Source organism: Mauremys mutica, chromosome 8 (genome assembly GCF_020497125.1).
Source record: "Mauremys mutica isolate MM-2020 ecotype Southern chromosome 8, ASM2049712v1, whole genome shotgun sequence".
Classification (NCBI taxonomy): Eukaryota; Metazoa; Chordata; order Testudines; family Geoemydidae; genus Mauremys; species Mauremys mutica.
The window spans coordinates 57,350,659-57,376,043 of NC_059079.1; the positions used below are offsets into that span (position 1 = coordinate 57,350,659).

The window sequence follows — 25,385 nt, forward strand, 5'->3', positions numbered from 1 at the left end:
GTAAGCAAGGACTGGCCTGTCTCCCAAGATCTGTGAGAGTGAGGGATCGTCCTTCAGGATAGGTTGCAGATCCTTGATGATGTGCTGGAGAGGTTTTAGTTGGGGGCTGAAGGTGACGGCTAGTGGCGTTCTGTTACTTCCTTCGTTGAGCCTGTCCTGGAGTAGGTGACTTCTGGGTATTCTTCTGGCTCTGTCAATCTGTTTCTTCACTTCACCAGGTGGGTATTGTAGAATGCTTGATAGAGATCTTGTAGGTGTTTGTCTCTTTCTGAGAGACTGGAACAAATGCGGTATCTTAGCTTGGCTGTAGACAATGGATTGTGTGATGTGGTCTGGATGAAAGCTGGAGGCATGTAGGTAAGTATAATGGTCAGTAGGTTTCCAGTATAGGGTGGTGTTTATGTGATCATCTCTTATTAGCACTGTAGTGTTCAGGAAGTTGAACTCTTGTGTGGACTAGCAGATGAAATAGCTCAGTGGTTTGAGCATTGGCCTGCTAAACCCAGGGTTGTGAGCTCAATCCTTGAGGGGGCCATTTAGGGAACTGGGGTAAAAATCTGTCTGGGGATTGCTCCTGCTTTGAGCAGGGGGTTGGACTAGATGACCTCCTGAGGTCCCTTCCAACCTTGATATTATATGAGTAGGAGTGTTAGGGGACAAGAGCAAAGGAAGCGTTGTTCTAAGTCAGACATAAAAATGTTGGCATAATGAGGGGCCATGCGGGTACCCATAGCAATGCCGCTCACTTGAAGGTATATATTGTCCCCCAAATGTGAAATAGTTGTGGGTGAGGACAAAGTCACAAAGTTCAGCCACCAGGTTTGCCATGACATTATCGGGGATACTGTTCCTGATGGCTTGTAGTCCACCTTTTTCTGGAATGTTGGCTTCTACATCCATAACGGCCAGGATGGTGTTTTCTGGAAGATCAGCAATGGATTGTAGTTTCCTCATGAAGTCAGTGGTGTCTCGAAGATAGCTAGGAGTGCTGGTAGCGTAGGGCCTGAGGAGAGAGTCTACATAGCCAGACGATCCTGTTGTCAGGATGCCAATGCCTGAGATGATGGGGTGTTCAGGATTTCCAGGTTTATGGATCTTGGGTAGCAGATAGAATACCCCTGACTGGCGTTCTAGGGGTGTGTCTGTGCAGATTTGTTCCTGTGCTTTTTCAGGGAGTTTCTTCAGCAAATGGTGTAGTTTTTTTGGTAACCGTCAGTGTGATCAGAGGGTAATGTCCTGTACAATGTGGTGTCAGAGTGCTGCCTCGCAGCCTCTCATTCATATTCCAACCTATTCATGATGACGACAGCACCTCCTTTTTATGGCTGACTTAGAACAATGCTTCCTCAGCTCTTGTCCCCTAATGCCCCTACTCTACTTGCGCTACATTGATGACATCTTCATCATCTGGACCCATGGAAAAGAAGCCCTTGAGGAATTCCACCATGATTTCAACAATTTCCATCCTACCATCAACCTCAGCCTGGACCGGTCCACACAAGAGATCTGCTTCCTGGACACTACAGTGCTAATAAGCGATGGTCACATAAACACCACCCTATACCAGAAATCTACTAACTGCTATACATGACTCCAGTTTTCATCCAGACCGCATCACACAATCCATTCTCCACAGCCAAGCTCTAAGATACAACTACATTTGCTCTAATACCTCAGACAAACACCTACAAGATCTCTATCAAGCCTTCTTAAAACTACAGTACCCACCTGCTGAAGTGAAGAAACAGATTGACAGAGCCAGAAGAATACCCAGAAGTCACCTACTCCAGGACAGGCCCAACAAAGAAAGTAACAGAACACCACTAGCCGTCACCTTCAGCCCCCAACTAAAACCTCTCCAGCGCATCATTAAGGATCTGCAACCTATCCTGAAGGATGATCTCTCACTCTCACAGATCTTGGGAGACAGGCCAGTCCTTGCTTACAGACAGCGCCCCAATCTGAAGGAAATACTCACCAGCAACCACACACCACACAACAAAAACACTAAGCCAGGAACCTATCCTTGCACCAAAGCCTATTGCCAACTCTGTCCACATATCTATTCAAGGGACACCATCATAGGAGCTAATCGCATCAGCCACACCATCAGAGACTCATTCACCTGCACATCTACCAATGTGATATATGCCATCATGTGCCAGCAATTCCCCTCTGCCATGTACATTGGCCAAACCGGACAGTCTCTACGGTAAAGAATAAATGGGCACAGACGTCAAGAATTATAACATTCAAAAACCAGTCAGAGAACACTTCAACCTCTGTGGTCACTCAATTACAGACCTAAAAGTGGCAATTCTCCATTAAAAAAAACTTCAAAAACAGACTCCAACGAGAAACTGCAGAATTGGAATTAATTTGCAAACTGGACACCATTAAATTAGGCTTGAATAAAGACTGGGAGTGGATGGGTCATTACACAAAGTAAAAACTATTTCCTCATGCTAATTTTTCCCCTACTGTTACTCACACCTTGTTGTCAACTGTTTGAAATGGGCCATCCTGATTATCACTATGAACATATTTTTCCTCCTGCTGATAATGGCCCACCTTAATTGATTACTCTCATTATAGTTAGTATGGCAACACCCATTTTTTCATGTTCTCTGTGTATATATATTATCTTCCTACTGTGTTTTCCACTGCATGCATCCGATGAAGTGGGTTTTAGCCCACGAAAGCTTATGCCTAAATACATTTGTTAGTCTCTAAGGTGCCACAAGTACTCCTCGTTCTTTTTGCTGATACAGATTAACACAGCTACCACTTTGAAATCAGTTAAACCTGTGCAAGTCCATCGAAAACACTGGGGTTTCATAGATGTTACAGTGAGATGATTGAGACATAGTGGGGATACAGGGTTGTTAGGAAGGCTGTGATGTGGAGAATGTAAAGAACTCATTTTGGTAATAGAGCTGTCAGTCTGAAAAAAAAACCAACTTTGCATATATTTTTTAGAACTCTAGAGACAATAAATATGGAACCCCAACGTGCTGCTTTTATCACTGTGCAGAATAGAACCATGTTTAAGTACTCTGGGTAGGACTGTTTCTTAGTTTTTCACCTGCATATGGTTCATATACCTTTTCCTTCATGTGGTATGAAGGGACAAATAAAGTTCGTGAGTGATGCAGTGAATACTCTTGGGCTACATATTAGTTTTTCCCTACTTTCCAAACTATTCTAGGAATAAACTTAGACAAATTGAGGCTGTAGCTCTCACGTGTATAAGAAAGTCTTTACAATTTAGTTTCCTGATGAATTGCTACCCTTTGTGCCAAATTAATCTGTGGTATAACTCCATTGGCTTCTCTGGGGTTGCAAATGTGATTTATTTGGCCCAAGGAATTTTCTGAGGCACAATTTGTAAAAAGATGATGTATTTTCTAAAGTGTTTTGTGTGTGTGACTGCAGTAAGCAGAAAAGCTTTGTGGGAAGAAGCAAACCTGCTATAAGAGTCGCTTTTTTTCCCCCCCTTTTTCTTTTTCTTGATTCCTTCTGAAAAACATGGACAAATGATTGCTGTCTTTTATCAACATCAGAGAAGAGAGGCTGGCTGTATGCAGCATCATGTTGTAGATATAGCTCTTGCACTAATTAGCAGATGAGCTGAAATTAATTTTCATCCTTATTAGTGTGGAAATAATTGGCGGATGGTATATGGGTATGAGGTTTTGTGTGAAAGACTTTTTAAGAGGGCCGTTTTGCTGTAAAGAAGCTTAAATCTTTCTTTCTCTTTGGGGAAAGGATGTTTTGTGTCACCTTGCTACTCTAATTCTGGGGAGCACTGCTTGACATACAATAGTTTTTACAGCCCCTACTCATATTCCATGATTTTGTAGCTACCTTCCAGTAAATCCACAAAGCCAGCTATATTCTTTGGTCAAACAGCAGATTTAAGGTGTGCTGGTGATGGAGATCCTTGCAGAAACAGCACTGTATACGTGAATTTAAATTATGACAAGAGCCTCGTGACCAATTTTATTTCTCTCTCACTCACTCTCACACACACACACACACCCTACCTCTTGGGTGAATTGTTTTTTAAATGTGAATGCAAGTTTTCATGTTTATATGTGTTTTTGTGATTATAGTGTTATTGACACTTGAGAATCTAGAATACATAATAGGATTTACAATTTGGAACAGAAGAGAGAGAACATATTAATACACATTTCGTGTTATTCTGTAGTTACTATACGTTCACAGATTTTCCTTTCCCCCATACAAAAGGCAATTTATGTTTGTGTAGCTTTTTCCTTCATACAAAGCATCACACAACACTTCAGAGAAAGATGAAAATGGTTTGCAAAACTGGACTCAGGGAATCTTACAGCTAGAAAGGGGGAAATCCCATACTGGTATGGCGATTAGAATAGAAAAGGGATGAAGTGATAAATGGTAACAGCAAAAGTAAATACTCTTCAAGCTACAGTTAAGGGAGCCTGGAAGAAGAGAGGATCTGCTAGGGCTGTGGTACTGAAGGTAATTAATGATTACAAAATAAGATCACCTCCCATATGGAACATTGCAAACCATGGTCTAAAATGCATTCTTAAATTTTATTAGTTATTTGCACAATTGGTGAGTCCTTTTTTAAATACATTTTTCTTATCCCATTCAACTGTGTTTGCATGTTAAACCAGTCCGTGGAGGGTGAACAGCCCTCTCACTATCTTTGAACAAGGATAATCATTATTAACACAGTGTTTTATGTACCAATCCTTTAGAACCTTACAAGTCCAGAGGGGATATGTCTTTGTGAAACATGTTAAAGGAAGATAGCAGAATTCCATACTTCAAAGCCAGCCTTAAGAAAATAATACCGTGGTTCATCAAGGTTCTTAAGCATGAGAGTAACCTTAAACACAAGTATTCCCATTAAAATCAATGGGACTATCTATATGTGTGAAAGTTGGGTACATGCTTAAGTACCCTGCTGAACTGAGGCCATAAAAAGAATAGGCAAAATACGTTATAATGATCACTACTTACTAAGGAGGAACAAATGCAACCAACCGAGAAATATAAATAATCTTAAACATACTGATTGTGCAGTCGGTTTCTTATAATTCTTCCAGGGTGCAGGTTTCTAGACACCATGTTGATCTTGGAATGCTGGGAGCTAAGAGATTTGTGGTTTATTCTGAATTTGGAACATTTACAAATTAAAAACACTTTAAAAAGAGACAATTTTTGTCCTTTTTAAAACAATGGATAGTAAATGCTGTATAGATAAGTGTGCTGGTTAGTAGCATTCTCGTGTCTGGTCTTAGAATGTCAGAGGGTCTAGCCTCATACCAGGAGTTGGGCTTCCACCCAGTGTTAAGACCTCTTTCAGGCACGGACGGTCACTTACTATATATCTGTACAATACATTGGCTAAGCAGTTTTTAACAATGTGCAAACATGATGACAGCTGTAGCTGGATAACAAATGACAGGAAAGAATTTAGGAGAAAATGTCTCTTGATCATCTGTAGTGAAAAACAGAGACGCTTCCGTTTCTTAATTGTGTGTGTTCACTCTACAGTGTTTTCTCCATATTAGAAATTTGAGGAATAATGGTACAACCTCCTCTTACCATTAATGGGACTATTCATATAAGTGGGAATTAGCCTAATGTTGAGTGAAATTTGACCCAAAATGTAGGTTTAGTGAAAATAGCCTTTTACAAACCAAAAGCCAATGGAAATACTTCCTTGCCATTTACAGTAACTCCTCACTTTTCCTTGTTAAGTTGCTGATCAATTAGAGAACATGCTCGTTTAAAGTTGCTCAGTGCCCCCTTATAAGATTGTTTGGCAGCCACCTGCTTTGTCCACTGCTTGCAGAAAGAGTAGCCCATTGAAGTTAGCTGGTGGGGACTTGGAACCAGGGTGGACCGGCAGCCACCCATCAGCTCCCTGTTCTCCTAAATTCCCTGTACAGCAGCCGCCCAGCAGGCTATCAATTGCCGGGCAGTTCAGCTGTCCCTCCCCTCCCACTGTCCTGTGCTGCTCCTGCCCTCTGCCTTGGAGCTGCTCCTGGGAGCCTCCTGCTTGCTGTGCAAGGGTGGGAGGGGGAAGAGGGGTACTAACTTCAGGGTGTCCCCCTCCCCCCACTCCTGCCTCCTACTCCTTTACCCCATCTCCATAGAGCAGCAGGGGACACGACAGGGCTCAGGATGGAGGAAGCTTGCTGGCAGCAGCTGCTGTCTCAACTTGCTGATCTATTTAAAAAGGCAGTATATTTAGAAGGGCACCAGCATGCTTAAAGGGGCAATGTGTGTGCGTGTCTCTCTCTCACAAGGTGTGTGTCTCTGTCTGTTTCTCTGCCATGCTGTCTCCCCTCCCTCCATTCGTGCTGCCTTGTAGAGTGTGAGGCTACATTAACAACAATGTGTTAACTCTTGACGGCTCAGCTGAGTGCTAGTTCATCACTTAGCAGTAAGGCATTCCCTGGGAAATATCCCACCCTCTGACTCCACCACCTCAACCAAGCTTCACAATCATCATTGCTGTGTGTACAGTATTAAATTGTTTATTTAAAACTTATACTGTATGTGTGTGTATACCGGGGTGTGTGTGTGTGTGTATCTGTCTTTTGTCTGGCAAAAAAAATTTCCCTGGAACCGAACTCTCCCATTTACATTAATTCTTATGGGGAAGTTGGATTCGTTTAACATCGTTTTGCTTAAAATAGTATTTTTCAGGAACATAACTACAACCTTAAGTGGGGAGTTACTGTATCTTTTTTTAAACAAGCATGTCTGCAGTGTTTGCAACCCAAACATTGCTATATTATGATAGTTTCACTTCCAGGTTCTCCTGTACTAACTAGTCTGTGCTGAGAGAAATGCAGAAAGTAAACATATAATTAAAAGTCAATTACATTTTTTTTAAATTTCATTTCAAATAATGTCAGGTGCTGGTAGCAATAGAGGTAAGGAAACCTGTGTTTCAGAATTTTTAATTTTTAATGAATCTGTAAATTCGGGGGTCGTACTTGATGACTGGAGAATTGCTAATATAGTTCCTGTTTTTGAAGAAATGGAAAAAACATGATCTGAGAAACTACAGGCCTGTTAGTTTGACCTCAACTGTATGCAAGGTCTTGGAACAAATTTTGAAAGAGAAAGTAGTTAAGGACATAGAGCTTAATGGTAATGGGAATAAAATACAACATGGTTTTGCAAAAGGTAGATCATGCCAGACCAACTTGATCTCCTTCATTGAGAAGATAACTGATTTTTTATACAAAGGAAATTCAATAGATCTGATCTAATCTACCCGGATCTTAGTAAGGCGTTTGATACAGTTCCACATGGGAAATTATTAGTTAAATTGGAGAAAATGGGGATTAATATGAAAATTGAAAGGTGGATAAGGAACTGCTTAAAGGGGAGACTACAACAGGTCATACTGAAAGATGAACTCTCAGGCTGGAGGGAGGTTATTAGTGGAGTTCCTCAGGGACCGGTCTTGGGACCAGTCTTATTTAACATTTTTATTACTGACCTTGACACAAAAAGTGAGTGTGCGCTAATAAAATTTGCGGATGACACAAAGTTAAGAGGTTTTGCCAATACGGAGGAAGACCAAAATATCACACAAGATGATCTGGATCACCTTGTATACGGGATAAAATTTAATAGTGCAAAGTGCAAGGTCATGCATTTAGGGTAGTGATCTCCAAACTTTTTTGATCACGCACCCCATCAGTAAAATATTTTGAGCACCCCCCCATATATGTACCGGTATATTTATTTATGTATAAATTATATACATGTACTACAATACTAATATATTATGTACATTATAAAACACACAAAAAATAGAAATTTAAAAAAGATGAGATAAAGATGAAATAAGCAATATTTTTAAAATATTTTTATTGTATTAACAGTACAAAAAAACCTTTTTGCTCTCTCAAAAAAATTAATATTTTTAGTGAGAAATGTGATTGAATATGCTTAATTATTTCTGAAAATCTTGGTTTAACACTTTTTGTGATACAGCGATTCGAAGGTCTGGGTTAGGGTGCGGGAGGGGGCTCAAGGTAGGGGTGCGGGTCTGGAAGGGAGTTAGGGTGCGAGAGGGGACTCAGGGTGGGGTGCACGGTCTGGGAGGGAGTTAGGGTGCGGGAGGATGCTCAGGGCTGGGGCAGGCAGGAGGTGCAGAGTACTTACCTGGGGCAGCTCCTGTTTGGTGTAGGGGATGTGCAGGCCACTCTGCACAGCACGGCACCGCCCTCATGGCCACAATTCTGGGAGCCACGATTCTGGGAGCTGCCCCCGCCCCGGCAGGGCTACCCGGAACGCAGGGGCTTTAGGGGCTGCAGGGCCCTGGGCTAAGGAGGCCCCGGGGCCCTGGTTTGCAGCTCTAAGCCCCTTTCCGAATGCGGCCCTGTGAGCACGGGCTGGAGGACTCAGGAGGTGCAGGGGCAGCCGCGCAGCCAGTGGCCGGAGAGAAGTGATGCTTTCCCCTTCAAAGAGCCACTTCTCTCTGGCCGGCTTTGAAGGGAAAAGCACCACTTCTTTCCGGCCACTGGCTGCACAGCTGCCCCTGCCCCTCCATGGGCCGGAGGACTCAGGGCTGCATTCCGAAAGGGGCTTTAGAGCTGCAGGCCAGGGCCCCGGGGCCCCCTTAGCCCAGGGCCCTGCAGCCCCTAAAGCCCCTGCGTTCTGGGTGGCCCTGCCTGCGGGGGAGGAGGGACAGCATCCCCACTCGCTTGTTCCCTCCCTCCTCCGGCTGTCGTTCACTCCCCCTTTCCCCCCCCCCCAGTGGCGCTCCTCCTGCCGTGCCCCTGCCCCCCCCCCCCAGTGGATCGTCTTGCACACTTCACTTTGGAGAATGCTGATTTAGGGACTAGCAAGAAGAATTTTCACTATAAGCTGGGGATGCATCAATTGGAAGTAACAGAGGAAGAGAAAGACTTGAGTGTATTGGTTGATCACAGGATGACTATGAGCTATCAATGTGATGCGGCCATGAAAAAGCCTAATGAAGTCCTAGGATGCATCAGGCAAGGTATTTCCAGTAGAGACAGGGAAGTATTAATAGCATTATACAGGGTAGTGGTGAGAACCCATTTGGAATACTGCTTGCAATTCTGGTCTCTCATGTTTCAGAAAAATGAATTCAAATTGGAACAGGTGCAGAGAATGGCTATTAGGATGATCTGAGGAATGGAAAACCTACCTTATGAGAGGAGGCTTAAAGAGCTTATCTTGTTTAGTCTAACCAAAAGAAGGCTGAGGGGAGATATGATTGCTCTTTATAAATAGATCAGAGGGATAAATACCAGGGAGAAAGAGGCGTTATTAAATTAAGTTCCAATGAGGTCACAAAAATAAATGGTTATAGACTGGCCATCAACAAGTTTAGGCTCGAAAGTAGGTGAAGGTTTCTAACCATCAGAGGAATGAAGTACTGGAACAGCCTCCCAAGGGGAGCAGGGGGGGCAAAAAACCTACCTGGCTTCAAGACTGAGCCTGATAAGTTTATGGAGGGGATGGTATGATGAGACTCCTTCAATGGCATGTAGCCAATTATGACTGCTAGCAACAAATATCTCCAGCGGCCAGTGATGGGACACTAGCTGGGGAGGGCTTTGAGTTACTACAGAGAATTCTTTCCCAGGTATCTTCCTGGTCGGTCTTGCCCACATACTCAGGGTCTAACTTATCGCCATATTTGGGGTCAGAAGGAATTTTCCCGTGGGTCAGATTGGTGGAGACCCTGGGGGGTTTTCACTGCCTTCTGCAGCATGGAGCACAGGTCAATTGCAGGTTTAAACTAGTGTAAATGGTGGATTCTCTGTAACTTGAAATCTTTAAATAATGATTTGAGGACTAGTAATTCAGCCAGAGGTTAAGGGTCTATTACAGGAGTGGGTGGGTGAGGTTCTGTGGCCTCTAAAAGGACTTGATTTTCAGAGAACCTTCTGAAAATCAGGCCACTTCAAGGTGTCTAAAATTAGGTACCCAAAATCACTAGTCATTTTTGAAAATGTAGGCCTTAGACTATATATTGAGCTATCAGTATTCTAATTGTTCTTTTCTGTCATGGTAGAAATCATTCAGAATCCTAGAGTTCTTTGGAGTAAATTACTTGGAAATGCTACCCATTATAAAAATTAATTTAAATCTATATTAAATAGATTTATAAAGGTGAGTCTAGTAACATGACATTATGCTGCCTCCCAAAGGATTAGCACTTTGGTCCTAAGTGGCCAAGGCTGAGAGCGCTGTGCAGGCAGTGGACTCATTCTTGTGAGGAGGGAGGAAGGGAGGGAGAGAGAAGGTGCCTTGTTGTTCCTCTCAGGAGACTCCCTCAGGACTGTGCTCAGAATAGCATTGATTTTTGGAGCCCTGAGATGTAACAGAGACATGAAGCATTTGAGCATGGTGATAGGGAAGAGAGAGGAAGGATCCTAAGGAACCATTCCCCTCTATGCCCTTAAAAAACAAAGTTACAGCATGAGGCAGACTGAGCCTGAAAGCCATGTCACTCTACTAATTCTTTCTTTCAGACACCAGAGAAAAGCGGAAAGGAAGGAAAAACTGGGTTTGGAGGCCCAGTTGTCAGCTCGCTGTATCAGGAAGAAACCATCAGGTGACTATCTCTTCTGGTCTTTTATCACTGATATGTTTTCAGTTTAACTTACTTTAATTTTTCTAAGCATTTTTTTTAACATCAAACAAGTGTGGTGGCAACTCCAGCTGGATAATAAACAACAGAAAAGAACTTTTCAGGTCCATAGTCATTTAAATCAGTAACTGTCAGTATTGTTCCCAGGTACTAACCTTCCCTAGCATGTGATGTAGGAGTGGGAGAATGTCTTCTGTCTTGCTGTTACACAGCTCAAGAGGGCAATATGTGTTTATCAGTAGTTATCCAAAAAAGTGTTTTTTTCAAATACAATTATTAATAATACTGAATGTGTGTATAGTAATTAAGGTTTTATAAGCGGACACTGTACACCTTCATTTGGAAGCCCTGTCTTATATCAAAGTTAATTTCTTCCCTCTCCTGCTTGCATAGCAAAAATGCAGTTATTAAGCAAGAATGGCTGCTGTTTGACAACTAAGATACTTCTGAACTAAAATATAAAAGAAAATTAAACGTAAAATAGGTGAGAATGAAACATTAAAATTCAGAGTAAACCAGAAAAAAGTCAGCAAATGCAAAATTAAAGGTTCCTACAGTGGTGTTTGCTCTCTCACATTGCAAGCATGTAGTTGTGTGTTTTCTCTTTCTGTTTTATGTATCTTGCATCATTTTGATCTCAGGAAATCAAAATATAAGTGAACTTTGACTTTCTAAAATATCCCAGACTCTTTCTAAAAGCATTTAACTGTAACATGGCATTCGTGTGACTTGCAATGAAAAAAACTCATAAATGGATGTCAAGTATCAGAGGGGTAGCCATGTCATCAGGATCTGTAAAAGTGGCAAAGAGTTCTGTGGCACCTTATAGACTAACAAACGTATTGGAGCATGAGCTTTCGTGGGAGAATACCCACTTCGTCGGATGCCTGTAGTGGAAATTTCCAGAGGCAGGTATAAATATGCAAGCAAGAATCAAGCTAGAGATAACGAGGTTAGTTCAATCAGGGAGGATGAGGCCCTCTTCTAGCAGTTTAGGTGTGAACACTAAGGGAGGAGAAACTGCTTTTGTAGTTGGCTAGCCATTCACAGTCTTTGTTTAATCCTGAGCTGATGGTGTCAAATTTGCAGATGAACTGAAGCTCAGCAGTTTCTCTTTGGAGTCTGGTCCTGAAGTTTTTTTGCTGCAGGATGGCTACCTTTAAATCTGCTATTGTGTGTCCAGGGAGATTGAAGTGTTCTCCTACAGGTTTTTGTATATTGCCATTCCTAATATCTGATTTGTGTCCATTTATCCTTTTACATAGGGACTGTCCAGTTTGGCCGATGTACATAGCAGAGGGGCATTGCTGGCACATGATGGTGTATATTACATTGGTGGATGCGCAGGTGAATGAACCAGTGATGGGTGTGGCTGATCTGGTTAGGTCCTGTGATGGTGTTGCTGGTGTAGATATGAGAGGTAGGCCAGTCTTCGCCCACAGACAGCCCGCTAACCTGAAGCATATTCTCACCAGCAACCACGCACCGCACCATAGTAACTCTAACTCAGGATCCAATCCATGCAACAAACCTCGATGCCAACTCTGCCCACATATCTACACCAGCGACACCATTACAGGACCTAACCAGATCAGCCACACCATCACCGGTTCATTCACCTGCACGTCCACCAATGTAATATACGCCATCATATGTCAGCAATGCCCCTCTGCTATGTACATCAGCCAAACTTAAGCATCTTAAGCTGTTTTCAGTTAAGTCTGCAGCTTTGGGGTGTGTGGTTCAGACCCTGGGTCTGTGTTGGAACAGACTGTCATGTCTGGCTCAACAAGGCAGGGTTCTGGAGGCCCAAACTGGCAGAGAAAACAGGCTCAGCGGTAGTCTCAGCACATCAGGTGACAGTCCCAAGGGGGTCTCTGTGACCGCACCCATCACACCCAACTGCTACTAAAAGGAGTTGAAGACAAATCAACAGCCCTTTGTGATCAGCTGTATCAGAAGCTGTTGAAAGATCTAACAGAATCATCATGGACTACTGTACGTCAACAGAAGGTCATGGGCTAAAGAAATAAAGCCAGTGTTTTCAAAATTGAGTATTTAAAAGTGTGCATCTAAATCCATATTTAAGTGTCTCGTATGGAATCAGGTGTCTAGTTTTAGGCACTCAAGTTTGAAAACGTTGGCCGATATGCAATTGCCTTGTCGTGTCCAGGACTAAAGCAAGGATGTAGGAAGCTAGAAGAGTTGAGCTTTTGCTGGTGTTGGTTTGTTACAACTTTCTCAATGATTTGCCTCAAAGGGAAGATTTGAGGCAGAATGGAAAAACAGAAAACTATTAGGCCAAGCCTACATATACAATAATACAAATATCAACTGATTTAACTCAGCTAGTTTCTACACCGATTTAAGAATGTCCACACAAGGAAATTGCACTCCTTTATTTCGATCAGTTTAGAAACTGATTCAATTAAACAATGTATTTATATGTGTGTAGATCAGCCCTTAATAACAAAAGTAGGTTTCTTGTGCTAAGGCCTAGCATTTATCTGCTTGGGGGTGGTATTGTCCTCCCGGAGGAGGCATTAATAATCATGTCAATAATGAGCAGGAGTGCCCCCCCTCCTCCCCAAACTAATGTAGAACAGTTGCTGCCACACTACATGGTTGAGATCACAAACTCCCGCGGTAGGAACTGTCTCTCCTTTTCTTTGTTTGAAAATTGCCAGGCACACTTTGGGCATTATAGAAAAATAACACCCATTGTTGAATTGTGGTAGAACTGGAAGTTTCCTCTTGAATGAAGAATTTTAAATTCTTCTTCGAGTGATTTCCCATATGCATTCCAGTTAGGTGTGTGCATGCCGCGTGCACGCTCGTCGGAAGATTTTTACCCTAGCAACACTCGGTGGGTCGGCTGGGCGCCCCCTGGAGTGGCGCCGCTATAGCTCCAGATATATACCCCTGCCGACCCATCCACTCCTCAGTTCCTTCTTACCGCCCGTGACGGTCGTTGGAACAGTGGAGTGCAGCATCGCTGTCCTCCACAACCCTAGCTTCTCGCTCTTGTTTCTACCTTATTGTGTATATAGTTCAACTTTAGTTTAGTTAGAGTTAGTTTACTAGTTTAGTTGTAGTTAGTGTAGAGTTCACCGGGGGATTGGGGGACTAGCCCCCTTTTTCCCCTGACCCGGTGCGGGCTCATGACCAAGGCACCGGGGTTTAAGCCGTGCTCGGCCTGCCAGAAGCCGATGCCGGTTGGAGGCCCTCATGAATCTTGCCTGAAGTGCTTAGGAGAGTCTCACCTTCCTGATAAGTGTTGCATTTGCAAATCGTTCAAGCCAAGAACAAAGAAGGAGCGGGACTTTCGTTTAAAGCAGCTCCTAATGGAGTCAGCACTTAGCCCTGCGGCGCCGGCACCGACCGCCCAGCAGTCTGCATCGGTGAGGAGTGCGCTTTCGGCACCAACTCACTCCAGCACCGAGGTCCGGCACCGACAACAGCTGGCACCGGTTCCCCGGCACCGTTCCCTCTCCCCCTCGTGGAAACGTAAGGCGGTGCAGACTTCATCCTCCAAAAAGGACCATGCGTCCAGGCCCTAGGCCGAACCCCGATACCTACGCCAGCACCACCAACTCTGGCACCGCAACTCCAAGCTACTCCTAGCGCGGCACCGTCGACTCCGGCACCGCAAGGGCCATTGAGTCCGGTACCACACTGCTCCCCGTTTCACACTGCGGTTGAGCTAGCTCTCCCGTCAACTCCCGAGACTTTCTCGACGGCAAGTTCTCGACGGTAATTGCGCTGACGGAGCCGACACAGCCTCAACCCCCGGCACCGCCGGTGCGGGTTGTCAAGTCAGTTGGCAAGCCGGCCATAATGAGGCCTCCTTCCCCTGACCACCAAGAGCAACGTCACTCCAGATCCCGATCTCGGAGACGTTCCCGCTCACGCCTGTCCCAGTCCCGGTACCGCTCTCCATCGCGGTACCGGTCGTACTCACGGAGACTATCACGATCCCGGTCGCCGGACAGATGTTATCGGCACCGATCCGGCTCTCGGTACCGGTCTTGGTACCACACGTCCCGCAGCCGTTCTCACCATAGAGACTTGAGATCCCGGTTGACCTCCCGGCACTGGCGCGGTAGATGGTCCCGATCTCACTCCCGGCACCGACAGGACCGGTACCGTTCCTCGGTACCGCCCCGGGACTGAACGGCTGAATCAGCGGCACCACAGGGCTTCTCGGCACTGCCATGGCCTTCGAGACAACCATCCGTCTCGTCCCACGCCAACAGTGCTGCATACCAGCAGTCCGATCCTCAAGGCCAAGACCAAGGCCCTTCTCAATGGGCCTTCTGGACCCCGTGGGCGTACCACGAAGCTCAAGGTGTCCCATTCGCGGCTCAGCGCTCAGGCCCCTCTGACCATCGAGCTCCAGAAGCCACGGTCAGCAGGCCTCCTACGACCACAGACGAGGCACCACTTGCTTTGGAGGAACCTGAAGCTCCTATCACCGCAGACGCTGCTCCGCCGCTCACTGACCCACCACAGGACCCCTTGGTACCGGGCCTCTCCTCCTCCTCCTCACCTGATGAGGCAGTTGCAGGAACATCCTCCTCGGGTCCTCCTCCTATTGACCTTCGGGCGCATCAGGACTTGTTGAGGAGGGTAGCCCAAAATATGAACCTGCCGGTTGAGGAGGTAGCAGAAGTGGAGGACCCAGTGGTGAACATATTGACGGCGGATGCCCCCCTCCGAGTGGCCCTGCCGTTCATATGTACCATTCAAAACAATGCCAATACCATATGGCAGTCCCCGGCCTCCATCCCACCGACGGCTTGGGGAGTGGAAAGAAAATACATGGTCCCATCAAAGGGCTATGAATATCTGTACACCCACCCTCCTCCCTGTTCACTGGTAGTTCAATCCGTCAATGAACGAGAACGACATGGCCAGCAAGCGCCAGCTCCTAAGGCGAAGGAAGCGAGGCGCATGGACCTTCTAGGCTGTAAGATCTACTCGGCTGGCGGCCTTCAACTTAGGGTGGCCAACCAGCAGGCCCTCCTAAGCCGCTACAGCTTTAATACATGGGTGTCTGTAGGCAAGTTCGCTGAGCTGCCACAAGACTCCCGTACAGAGTTCACGGCCCTTTTGGAAGAGGGTAAGAAAGTAACCAGAACTGCCCTCCAGGCCTCCCTGGATTCAGCGGACTCGGCGGCCAGAACCCTGGCCTCTGGCATAACAATGAGGCACATATACTGGCTCCAAGCTTCGACTGTCCCACCTGAATTGCAGCAAATAATTCAGGATCTGCCCTTTGACGGTCAGGGTCTCTTTTCAGAAAAAAACAAACCACGACTGCAGAGCCTCAAGGACAACCGCATTACAATGTGCTCGTTGGGCATGCACACTCCGGTAACCCAACGTAGGTCCTTCCGGCCCCAGCCCTACCGCCCCTATAATCAACCCAGGCTGCGACAAGACACCAGGTGTCGCGGCAGGGTGAACAGGCGGAGACAATCGGGCAACCAGGGGAACCAAGCCCAACCGCCCCCTAAACCATCTTCGGGGTCGAAGCAGAACTTTTGATGTGACGCCCGAGGACGGCCCACCAGTTTCCCTACCGGATCCTTCCCCATTTTTTTCCAACCGCCTCTCCCATTTCCTCCCTGCCTGGTCCCAGATAACCTCCGACAGCTGGGTCCTCCACACGGTGGAAGCGGGATACCACCTCCAATTTTGTTCTCCCCCTCCCTCCCACCCACCCTACCTGTCCCTCTTCAGGGACCCCTCTCACGAGCAATTCCTATTGCAAGAGATAGAGACTCTCTTGAGTTTGGGTGCCATAGAGGAGGTGCCAGAAGGCATGAGGGGCAGGGGTTTTTATTCCCGCTACTTCCTAATCCCCAAGGCAAAGGGAGGTCTGCGACCAATCCTAGACCTGCGAGAGCTCAACAGATTTATGGTGAAGCTCAAGTTCCGCATGGTAACCCTGGGGACCATTATCCCTTCCCTGGATCCGGGAGACTGGTATGCCGCCCTCGATATGAAGGACGCGTACTTCCACATTGCCATTTACCCGCCACATTGACGCTACCTTCGCTTTGTCGTCAACCATCAGCACTACCAATTCACAGTGCTCCCCTTCGGCCTCTCTACGGCGCCGAGGGTCTTCACCAAGTGCATGGCTGTGGTCGCTGCAGCCCTCCGCCGTCGTCGAATACACGTCTACCCGTACCTCGACGACTGGCTGGTTCGCGGGACTTCCCAATTGCAGGTGTCTCAGCACATGCGCGTAGTCACAGACCTCTTCGGCAGGCTAGGCCTTATGGTCAACGCCGAAAAGTCTACCCTGACGCCAACTCAGCGGATAGAATTTATTGGAGCAGTTCTGGACTCCAATCTGGCCAGGGCCTGCCTCCCTCTGTCTCGGTTTCAGGCCATGTCTTCGATCATTCGAAGCTTCCAATCCTTCCCGACAACGTCGGGGCGCACCTGCCTCAGCCTACTAGGTCACATAGCCTCATGCACTTTCGTGACCCTGTATGCGAAACTCCGGCTTCGGCGTTTCCAAACATGGCTCGCGTCACTATACCGTCCGCACAGGGACAATATAGACTCGGTGGTCACAATTCCCGGGACAGTCCTCGACTCCCTCAATTGGTGGTTAGACCCTGCGGTGGTTTGTGCAGGGGTACCGTTCCACCCTCCGTAGTGCTGATCACAGACGCATCATCCTTGGGTTGGGGTGCCCACCTCGGGAACCTACACACTCAAGGCCTCTGGTCACCCCACGAGCTGGCCTTACATATCAATGTCAGGGAGCTGAGGGCAGTCCGCCTGGCGTGCCAGACGTTTCGAGTCCATCTACAAGGCCTCTGTGTGTCCGTGTTCACGGACAACACAATGACAATGTTCTACATAAACAAGCAGGGCGGGGCGCGTTCCTCCCTACTTTGTCAAGAAGCCATCCAACTGTGGGACTTCTGCATAGCCCACTCTATTCATTTAGTAGCGTCTTTTCTCCCAGGAATACAGAACACCCTGGCAGATTGCCTCAGCAGGTCATTCCTGTCTCACGAATGGTCGATCCGTCCCGATGTCATCCATACAGTTTTCCAGAGGTGGGGCTTTCCCCAAGTAGACCTCTTTGCATTCAGAGAGAACAGGAAATGCCACGTGTTCTGCTCCTACCAGGGACGCTCCCCGGGCTCCCTCTCAGACGCTTTTCTCTTCCCGTGGACGAGACACCTGTTTTATGCCTTCCCACCATTTCCCCTCATTCACAGAGTGCTGCTCAAGCTCCGGAGGGACAGAGCCAACCTCATTCTCATTGCTCCAGCGTGGCCGAAGCAGCATTGGTATACCCTGCTATTCGACCTATCAGTGACGGAGCCAATTCCCCTTCTGTTATGGCCGGATCTCATAACGCAGGACTTCGGCAGGCTTCACCACCCGGACCTCCAGTCCCTTCACCTCACGGCATGGCTCCTGCGTGGTTGACTCAGGCGGAGCGGAGTTGTTCTGCTGCAGTACAGCAGGTGCTTCTGGGGAGCAGGAAACCTTCCACTAGGTCGACTTACCTCGCCAAGTGGAAGCGTTTCGCCCACTGGTGCAATCAGAACGGCTGTGATCCTTATCTGGTGTCTTTCCCAAAGATATTGGACTACCTTTGCTCCCTCAAGGAGCAGGGCCTCGCGGTCTCCTCCTTAAAGGTACACCTGGCAGCCATCTTGGCCTTCCGACCCACTGAGGGTGGCCATTCTATTTTTTCTAACCAGATGGTTTCCCGGTTCCTTAAGGGACTAGAACAGTTGTACCCACAGATCCGGCGCCCGGCCCCTTCCTGGGACCTAAACCTGGTCTTAGCCAAACTTATGGGCCCCCCTTTCGAGCCTATGGCCACGTGTTCCCTTTTATATCTCTCCTGGAAGACGGCCTTCCTCGTCGCTATCACTTCGGCGAGGTGAGTCTCAGAACTTCGCGCCCTGACGGCGGGACCGCCTTATACGATCTTCCACAAAGACAAGGTGCACCTCCGACCACACCCCTCCTTCCTCCCCAAGGTGGTGTCTGCTTTTCATGTAAACCAGGACATCTTCCTCCCGGTTTTCTTCCCGAAACCGCACTCATTGCGCCGGGAACAACACCTTCATACTTTGGACGTCCGTAGGGCTCTAGCCTTTTATATAGAGCGGACGAAACCCTTTCGACATTCGCCCCAGCTCTTTGTGGCAGTGGCGGACCGCATGAAGGGCATGCCAGTCTCGTCCCAGCGGATCTCGTCTTGGGTGACATCCTGTATCAAGACATGCTATGAGCTCGCTCATGTTCAGGCTAGCCACCTTACTGCTCACTCCACAAGAGCACAGGCCTCTTCTGCCGCCTTCCTGACCCATGTCCCCGTCCAGGAAATCTGTCGGGTGGCTACCTGGTCTTCGGTTCACACCTTTGCTTCCCACTACGCATTGGTGCAACAATCCAGAGACGATGCAGCCTTCGGCTCAGCAGTCTTACACTCTGCCACGTCTCTCTCCGACCCCATCTTAGTATTTCCAGCAACAGGTAAGTAGAAGCATTGTCTTTGCAGATACTGGCCAGGAATCTGAAAATAATGTAATGCTCCTATGTGGCTACTTTTTTCCATTTAAAATAAATAGTTCTTCATAGTTGTGCAGGCAGACAACTTAACTTAGTGGCAGATGTTTTTCTTGAGCCTTGTTTTTTTCAGATTTCAGTTTCCTTATTCATCATTTCTGAATCAATTTAATTAGAAATACAAGTTGGATAACACTAAAAATCTGTGAACCGAGTTAAATTTGGATAGTAGCGAGGGATATTTAAGAAAGATGCCCTTTTCTAAAAAAAATTCCCCACCTGGCATGTTCTGAGGGAAAGAGGGGACTTCTGAGCGCTATGTACTTCCTAGGAGGCCCTGATTTAATGGCTTAGGGTATAAGGTTAGGAACTGGACATAGCGCAAGAACTAAAATGTCAGCAAATGATGGGCTACATTTTCTTATCCCCGCCTTCTCCTGTGCAAAGATTTGATAGTCCCCATCATGCTTTGTAGTCCATCTGATGCCACATAAACCATCAGAATTTTATTAATCCCCTGAAGAGAGGCAGCCATCTGGCCCCCACTGTGCTAGACCACACTAGGGCAAAACTGGAATGATTGATGGGCTCTGGAATTGATTAGTTGTTCTGAGAGACAAATGAACTGTTTTGGCAGAGAATACCAGAGGTCACTGCATGTGGTCAGACACAAAGGCCTGCAGAATTTTAAAAAGTTGCTTCTACCATCAACTTGTAAAGTTGCTATTTCTTCACAATAATGGATTTTGAAAACATCCCAGTGATTTAAGAGTATGTGTGGTGTTCTTTGGGAATGCGTTAATCTTAACTGATCATAAAACTGTAGAATTAAGTATCAAAATTAGACTGGCTGACTGTTCTTGGTTTGTTGGCAATTAAGGGCTCTTATTGGTATGATGTGTGTGCATGCAGAATGGATGCAGCACAGTCGTCTGTCACTCACACAAATGTTGGGCTATAAATTCCCTCTGAAAGAGCTCCTCTGATTGGAGAAAACCAAGCAAGCTGCAGCATGTACAGCCCTATTGCAAATAAGAGCAATTGCTCAGAAACAAAACACCCACCAATTTAGGCAGGCTTTTGGGTTTGTTTTTTTTTAAACTTAGTGTTGTTTAGACACAGCCTCTTTTATATGACAAATGTTACTTGTAATGAGAATATGGTTTTAAGGCTATTGAACTGACATTTTTGTTGGTTTGCTCTAGGTTTTAGTGCACCCACTTCTGCCCTCCCCCACTCCCCCATATGGCTTGAGTTGATTTTCAAATACTAAGCTAGCAAAGGACGTCCTTAGGCCATGGTCCTTGCTCACAGGGAGAAATTATACCGTTAAATGGCAGGCACTGTTTGGGTTTTAAACTGCTGCTCCTCATCCTACAATGCTGCTAATCTACAGAATTGCACGTGCATTTTTGTGAGGGGTGGGGGAATTGGATGACACATGTCTTATTACGTCCGGAATGCTCTCTGAGGACTGCACACTAGTGTGCAGGCAAGTGGGCAACACCTCCCCAGAGGAAACCTGACTCTTCAGAATAAACTTGAGTTATGGATTTATTCAGCCTGTAAAACCTCAGCTGGCATAAATAATTGAGAAAGCAAAGGTTTGTCTGTGATGCATACCTCGGGGACACATGCCTGCCTCCCTTCCTCCCACCACCTTTTCTTATGAAAATGATCCCAGTTGCACTGATAGATAATAACAACACCAAGCAATTAAAAGCTATGGGTGGCTGGAGAGAGGAGAAAAGGTTCAGTTAATGAGCTTTTCCTCTTCCTGTGCCCAGGAGAGCCTCCGAAGTGATGAGGCGATTAAAGCGAAGAGATAATTATAGATTATGTGAAAATGGGTCCCTTGAGGTGAGAGGGCCTTGACTTAAACAGTAACTGTTGCAAGTGTCTCCTGGCTCCCATGGTCGCCTACCTCTGTGCTTCATTGAGCTTCAGTATGCTCAACAGCACTGTGCCAAGCAGACAGGCAAAGCCACCTGTTTGCAGCACACAGTCTCTTCCTGGGCAAGGTTGCATGCTTCCACCAAATCTTTCTGCACAAAGCCATTTTCGATCAATTCACAGAAAGGGGAAGGAGACTGATAGTGATGGAGCATGGGCATCTGCTTGCTGCTTTGTTTTAAAGATGATCTGCAAAGGTGGAGAGACTGGGTGTTGCTCTTTCTGATGTAGAAAGGTCTGAAAGCCCTGGAAGAAGAGAAGTTCCATATACTTTTTTTTTTTTAACATAAGAAATTTAAATATTCTTTTTTTTCCCTTGAAGTCTCTGTGGATGACTAGAGAGCCAGTATGAGGAAGTAAAGCAGGGATCTCAAACATGCGGCCCGCGGCATTATTTGCTGCAGTCTGCCAACCCCCCTCTCCCTGCCCCTCCCCCGAATTATTTCCTGAGGCTGCCAAGCTCCCCCCAGCACGCCGCACCCCTGCTCCTCTGTCTACTTCCAGGTACTTCCCGCCGCCCAACAGCTGTTAGGTGGCGCTTAGCGCTTTCCAGGAGTGGGGGGAGGAGCGGGGAGCTCCGCCTTTCTCATAATCAAATGAAAATATAAAAAGTGTATAGCTGCTATTCAGCTATCAATAGGAATTTTTTAAAAGTTGAGCTCTTAATGATTGTATCTAACGAAGCAGTGGTTGTTGCTTGGGAGTTTGTGTTTAGCATACAGACTAGTACTCTGAAGACTGTTCATCTGAGACCTGATCAGAAGTCAGAGGAGTATCTTTTAACATTCCCAAATACCAGTCCTATAGATGAACTATCAAACCTTGAACCTTTCTAGTCAACATCTGTGTCCCATGCATCCAAGATAGAGGAAAGGATTCTTTGCATGCAAAGCAGAGGAGTGAGATACCAAAAAGGCAATGTTCAAAGTGAGCCAGAGGTCAGAGGAAGTGAGTCCTGGCACTTTTTCTACAGCAGGAGCTCAGGATCAGCACTTTTTTTTTTTTAACTGCTTCATTGGCACGGAGGGAGCAAAAAGAAATTGTGAGCTGAGGAACAAAGCATAATTCATAACAAAGTACAAAAAAACCAAAAGAGTAAAGTAAAAATTGCTTCCTTGGAGCTCTGCTTGTTCTGCATTGACCATACCTATTTCAGCATGTCAGTTCATTGCCCCGGAGTTCAGAGCTGTACCATGTGGCATTAGAATTTCTCTGTATTTTCATTTCTTTTGGGGAAACAAGATGGGTGAGATGATATCTTTTTATTGGACCAACTTCTGTTGGTGACAGAGACTTCTGTTGGTGAGAGAGAAAGCTTGTGTCTCTCACCAACAGAAGTTGGTCCAGTGAAACATATTACCTCCCCCAACTTGTCTTTCTAATATCCTGGGACGGACACAGCTACAATCACACTGCATACATTTCTTTTGGAGCACAGGTCAGAGGGCATGAGTTTCAGGTGTTTCTTTTAGTGTCCCATTGGACTGTAATGCAGATACATTTTATTTTTTATTTTACTTTATTATTGGTTATTGGTCTTCCAAGAGTTAGCAATCAGTGCACTGCTCACAGATAAACTAAGTACTGTTGCATTCTGACACCATGGGATCATTCTTCCTGAAGCCGTCTTATGATAACGGGAAGATCTTCTGTTCTGCTATAGTGGCACCCAAACTAGTGAACTCCCATTGGCTATGACCTGACCCCAGCGAGTTCTCCATTCCCATAAAGAGCTTCCTTTGAGACAAAGCTGTGTTTGTGTTCTACTGCTCTTCCTCTAGATGAACCATATACTGCAACAGTAATCAAACTAATTTACTGGAAATTAGGGATGTATAATGGAAAATCTAACCAGCTCCTTTTATTAACTCTTGCAGCACTGTCTACCATCCTGTAGTAGAGGCAGGTTACTTTGGCCTGGTCAACAAATAGATTTCAGTTAGGGCTGTGATTTTTATTTTTTTTAACCAAACTAGTTATACACATACACTCCTCCTAGTGTGGACACAGTTCTACTGGTATAAAAGTGCTTATTCCAGTATAAGCTTATTCTCCTTTCCATACTGGCATAACTACATTCACACTAGGGGCTTGTACTGGTATAGATAAAGTGGTACAACTTTTGTGTGTAGACAAGGCCTTTGTGAGATCCTTGGAGTGTCACAAGGGCTCTGACTACCGGTATTTCTTTTGTGAGTCTATGAATGATCACTGTGGCTAACTGCATTTACACTGCTCTGTGTTTGCAAGATTGACACAAAGCTCGACTGTGTTCTCAGATCAGTGGCCCTGGTTGAAACTAGTTGATGCCCTGCTTCTGTGACAGAACACAGATGCACATTCACTCAGGCCTGTTCATGTGCAGAGGAATCTGCAAGTTAAGGTGCTGCAGGTATTTGAGTTATAAATAGATCTGTAAATGATAGAAGTGATACAGTGGCCTGTTACAACACATTAAGCCTTCTGTTCTTACCAGCCAATATGAAACAATATTGCTAACAGAGTTAACAAGACATTTTACAGCCCCTTATGGCAGCATGGAAGAGCTTTATTATGTCCTGCTGTAAGGTGTGCATGATGGAGGATGACAAATGGGCCTTCAGTGTTGCATAAACAGATAGTTAAGGGTTAATGCCTTTTACCTGTAAAGGGTTAAGAAGTTCACCTAGCCTAGCTGACACCTGACCAGAGGAACCAATGGGATGCTTCAAAAGGAAGGAGGGAAGTTCCCTTTGTCTTGGTCAGTTTCAGTTTTGGCCGGAGTGGAAAAGATCAAGGAACCAGCCTCTTATCAGAGTAGTAAGTTATAGAAAAGAATAAATAGGTTTATGTTTATTTTCTTTTGTGACTTTGTCTTTGTGCAATTAGAGGAATAATCAAATTGGGGATTCTTTTGTGTGCTAAGTTTTTACCCAGGGGAACATCCTCTGTGTTTTGAATCTGTTGTCTGTGAGAGTAGCTGGTATGCTAATCTCTCCGAGAGGCTTTTCTTTTACCTTTCTTTTCTTTAATTAAAAGCCTTTTTAAAAGAACCTGATTGATTTTTCCTTGTTTTTAGATCCAAGGGGATTGGATCTGGACTCACCAGGGATTGGTGGGGGAAGAAGCGGGGGAAGGGAATGAGTAACTCTTCCTTGTTTTAAGATCCAAGGGTTCTTTGAATCGGTGTTCAACAGGGAATTGGTGGAGGAGTCTCTCAAGGCTACTCAGGGAGGGAAAGGTTTTGGGGGGGGAAGGCAGAGTTTTCCAAATGACTCAAATATTTGGATGCTGGCAGCATACTGATCTAAGCAGGTAATTAAGCTTAGGGTTTCTCATGCAGGTCCCCACATCTGTACCCTAAAGTTTAGAGAGGGGAAGGAACCCATGACAAGTGTGCATTAGACTTAAGGCAATAAATGTTCATAATCATGGCTTGGGATTTACCTGGGCAACTCCCATTGTACATCAGTGGAATTTGCAGGGTAAAATATGAAGTCTTTGCGTATCACTTTGAAACATTTCCCTGAAGAATGTGCGACCACAACTTTAAATAATGTTTCAGCAAAGCTGCCCAAGGATTGGTCTCATTTTGGGTCACACAGTCAGTTCCTATTCCTAGAGCCCTGTGTGAATACAAAATTTGTATATGCATCCAATCCGCAAAAATGGTCCACAGGTGCAAATATCAGCAGATATACAGTGGATATCTGCAGACTTTCAGGGCTCTACCTATTCTGCATGGCAGAGACAGTGCACCTGATTCCTTGGAAGAGTGAGGGGTCTTGATTTCTTTCTTGAACACCATCTTCTATTTGACAGGCACACCGATGTTGCTGGGAGTTAGGGGGATCCAGGCCCTCTTCCACTTAATGGTGTATGTTGTTGTTATGTGAAGCCTGTCAAGAGTTAGGAGATGACGGAGAACCCCTAAAACAATATTAAAATGTCTTTTTCCTGGAATCCCCTTTCCAGTTACTGGTGGCCAAGAGATATGTGCATATGGAATCTTTTTTCTTCAGAGTTATCCAGTCTTTCCTCTTGCCAGATTTGTCACTTCCATTGTAGTGAATTATAGTGTCCCAGACACCTCAGTGAAGGAATCTGGCAGACAGGAGGCTGATTCTAAAGAAGAAAGTTTTCTGTCTCTGCCACCAGCAATGATAGGAGGAGAAGGTTAGAAAAAGCGCATGACATTTATATGGGGGTTTGCATACATCTCTGAGAAAAGAAAAGGACC

General features: G+C 45.7%; 1 protein-coding gene across 1 annotated transcript in view; it reads left to right on the plus strand.

Annotated features, from left to right (window-relative positions):
* The window catches only part of ACBD6 (acyl-CoA binding domain containing 6), a 157,556-nt gene that overhangs the window by 47,882 nt on the left and 84,289 nt on the right, over nt 1-25,385 (plus strand). Inside the window, exon 4 of the mRNA XM_045026959.1 lies at nt 10,536-10,618. Coding sequence (XP_044882894.1) covers nt 10,536-10,618 — 83 coding nt within the window. The remainder of the gene's footprint in view (nt 1-10,535; nt 10,619-25,385) is intronic.